The 3,104-nt window shown below is 36.4% G+C and overlaps 1 protein-coding gene across 1 annotated transcript; it reads right to left on the reverse strand.

Moving 5' to 3' along the window:
* Positions 1 to 1,823: 1,823 nt before the first annotated feature.
* Positions 1,824 to 3,080, reverse strand: LOC108358367 (uncharacterized). The gene has a single exon (XM_017609652.1). It carries the CDS (start codon positions 3,078 to 3,080, stop codon positions 1,824 to 1,826), a length of 1,257 nt encoding a protein of 418 aa, XP_017465141.1.
* Between the last annotated feature and the right edge of the window lie 24 nt (positions 3,081 to 3,104).

Consider the following 3,104-nt stretch of genomic DNA (forward strand, 5'->3'; position numbering starts at 1 on the left):
TCGTCAGTATTTTGTGTATAAGATTTTTCGCGGTGTTGATTTTATATTTTCTTGGTTGGGAGGAGAGATAATTGATCAGGCGTCCAGACGACATTGGTTTCGAGTACCAGTTTAGAACAATATTGTTGTTGTTTTTATGTATACGGACATCAAGGAAAGGTATGCTCGCGTTTTCTTCCATTTCCATGGTAAACTGAAGTTTTGGGTGGTATTTGTTTAGCGTCTCTAGAATTGTATTCACGTCGTTGCGGTTTGTTATTGCAAAAATATCGTCTACATATTTGTTGATAAACTTGATGTCAATGTTGAAGTGTTGTTTCAGCTCCGAGATGGTGTTGTCCAGAAGGTCGTCCATAATGATGTCGGCAATTGTCGGTGAGAGGGGGTTGCCCATTGGCATTCCAAATGTTTGGGTGTATAGTTTGTTATTGCACATGAAGTAGTTATTATCTTTAAGGCAGAAGTCAAGAATTTGTTGGAATTTGTGTTTTGGAATGCTGGTTGTCCGTTGTATCTGGTCCCACTTTTTCATAATAATTTTTGTGGCTAACATTGTCGGTATATTCGTAAACAAGGAGATGACATCGAACGACACTAAAACATCTTCATCACATACACTTATATTCGTTAATATCTCTTTCAAATTAAACGCATTCTTCACATTGTATCTCTCTGAAATCAATGGCTTGAGTATTTCTCCGACATATTTGGATAACTTGTAACATTAATCTCGGAAGGCCTGCCGATATATTGAACATCGTTTTTTTTTTCCAACAAAAACAGCAACACTAGTACAAGATGAAGGACTATTACAAACATATGAAGTATAAACACGGCGAGCATACATGCATCACACTGAAACACTACAGTAAACAAAAACACAAATTAGCAAAACAGATGGAGCAGCTTAAATTTCTATTGCGATGCAAACAATACGGGCTAATGCCAAATTATCTGACAAACTAGATCAAAAATCTAAAAATCAATACAACTTCAGAGAAAATAAGGAAACAGGTGGAAAATTCAAAACGACTATGTCTCACAAAAATATTAAATATCGAGATAACACAAACAAATATTAACATCAAAATAACAAAAGATCTATTATTGCATACACAACCNTCGATCAAAAATCTAAAAATCAATACAACTTCAGAGAAAATAAGGAAACAGGTGGAAAATTCAAAACGACTATGTCTCACAAAAATATTAAACATCGAGATAACACAAACAAATATTAACATTAAAATAACAAAAGATCTATTATTGCATGCACAACAACAACTAAAAGTCACTTTAAGTAGCTCAGAATTCGACGCGTTCATCAGCAAGCAGAACGCCCAAAGCCAAAAAACTGCGAAGGAAAAAGAATCAATACTCACATCAAAAATTGAGAGTCTTAAACACGAACAAATGCGGAAGCTGGGAACACAAAAGAACAACAATTGGTTCGTGAACAAAACGAACGTCAAATTTCCCGAAGAGGTAAGGTGGCTACTATCATGTACACTTTACCACAGTTTTCGTTCTCTTTGCCCTTACATTTTATTTCATAAACAACGTTGTTTTGTTGCTGTATGTCTAGTGGGCTTTTTGTTCTTGTGTAGATTCTAGCTAACGTGTTATTTGTTTTGTAGGCGAGAGTTATGTTTTGTTCCTTTAATGTGCTGTGATCAAAGTTTTCGCTTAGCTTGGGGATGTAAGTGACGCTGTAGTACTTTTTTGGTGTATTTGCTGTTGCTGTGGTCGGCGTTTTATTTTGCTGATTTCCTATTCGCATTGTTTCTTGTTTTATTAGTTCGCGTATCAGGTGATTGGGATAATTAATTGTTGCTTTTCAAAATGCTGTGTATTTTGTCTATGTTGGCTTCGTGAAATTTTTGGTCGCTTATCGTCAGTATTTTGTGTATAAGATTTTTCGCGGTGTTGATTTTATATTTTCTTGGTTGGGAGGAGAGATAATTGATCAGGCGTCCAGACGACGTTGGTTTCGAGTACCAGTTTAGAACAATATTGTTGTTGTTTTTGTGTATACGGACATCAAGGAAAGGTATGCTCGCGTTTTCCTCCATTTCCATGGTAAACTGAAGTTTTGGGTGGTATTTGTTTAGCGTCTCTAGAATTGTATTCACGTCGTTGCGGTTTGTTATTGCAAAAATATCGTCTACATATTTGTTGATAAACTTGATGCCAATGTTGAAGTGTTGTTTCAGCTCCGAGATGGTGTTGTCCAGAAGGTCGTCCATAATGATGTCGGCAATTGTCGGTGAGAGGGGGTTACCCATTGGCATTCCAAATGTTTGGGTGTATAGTTTGTTATTGCACATGAAGTAGTTATTATCTTTAAGGCAGAAGTCAAGAATTTGTTGGAATTTGTGTTTTGGAATGCTGGTTGTCCGTTGTATCTGGTCCCACTTTTTCATAATAATTTTTGTGGCTAACATTGTCGGTATATTCGTAAACAAGGAGATGACATCGAACGACACTAAAACATCTTCATCACATACACTTATATTCGTTAATGTCTCTTTCAAATTAAACGCATTCTTCACATTGTATCTCTCTGAAATCAATGGCTTGAGTATTTCTCCGACATATTTGGATAACTTGTAACAGGGTACCATGACTGACGAAGCAATGGGGCGTAAAGGATCTTGCGGTTTGTGAATTTTCGGCAGGCCATATAGCCTTGGCGCTGCAGCTGCGGTGCTGGTGAGAAGCTGCTTTTCCCTTTTGTTTATGTGTTTGGCTTTGTAGAGCTCATCAACTATTTTATTGTTTTTTCTCTGCAGAGTGCTCGTTGGGTCTGTTCTTGAAGTTTTGTATGTGTTTTTGTCTTCTAGTAATTTGTTTATCTTTTCAATGTATTCCGATTCGTACATTGCTACTGTCTTATTGCCCTTGTCAGCATCTGTTATAACAATGTTTTTGTGGGATCTCAGAAACGCTTTTGTTTGGTTAAATGCAGCTAAAATGAATTTTTCGGCAGAGTTGTGTTTAATATTTCGCTTGAACAGTAGAATTCTGTTGCTCAACTTATTTCTCGCTGTTTCTTTCTCCTTTTCGTTTTTTATCCCCATGATTATTTGTTCCATTTCTGCTAT

The sequence above is a fragment of the Rhagoletis zephyria genome, unplaced genomic scaffold (genome assembly GCF_001687245.7).
Source record: "Rhagoletis zephyria isolate East Lansing unplaced genomic scaffold, Rhagoletis_zephyria_1.1 Rzeph_scaffold_00243, whole genome shotgun sequence".
In the NCBI taxonomy this organism is placed as follows: Eukaryota; Metazoa; Arthropoda; class Insecta; order Diptera; family Tephritidae; genus Rhagoletis; species Rhagoletis zephyria.

Excerpts from the sequence above, each read along its gene's own strand:
- LOC108358367 (XM_017609652.1), bottom strand. The coding sequence starts at position 3,080 with ATGGGGATAAAAAACGAAAAGGAGAAAGAAACAGCGAGAAATAAGTTG.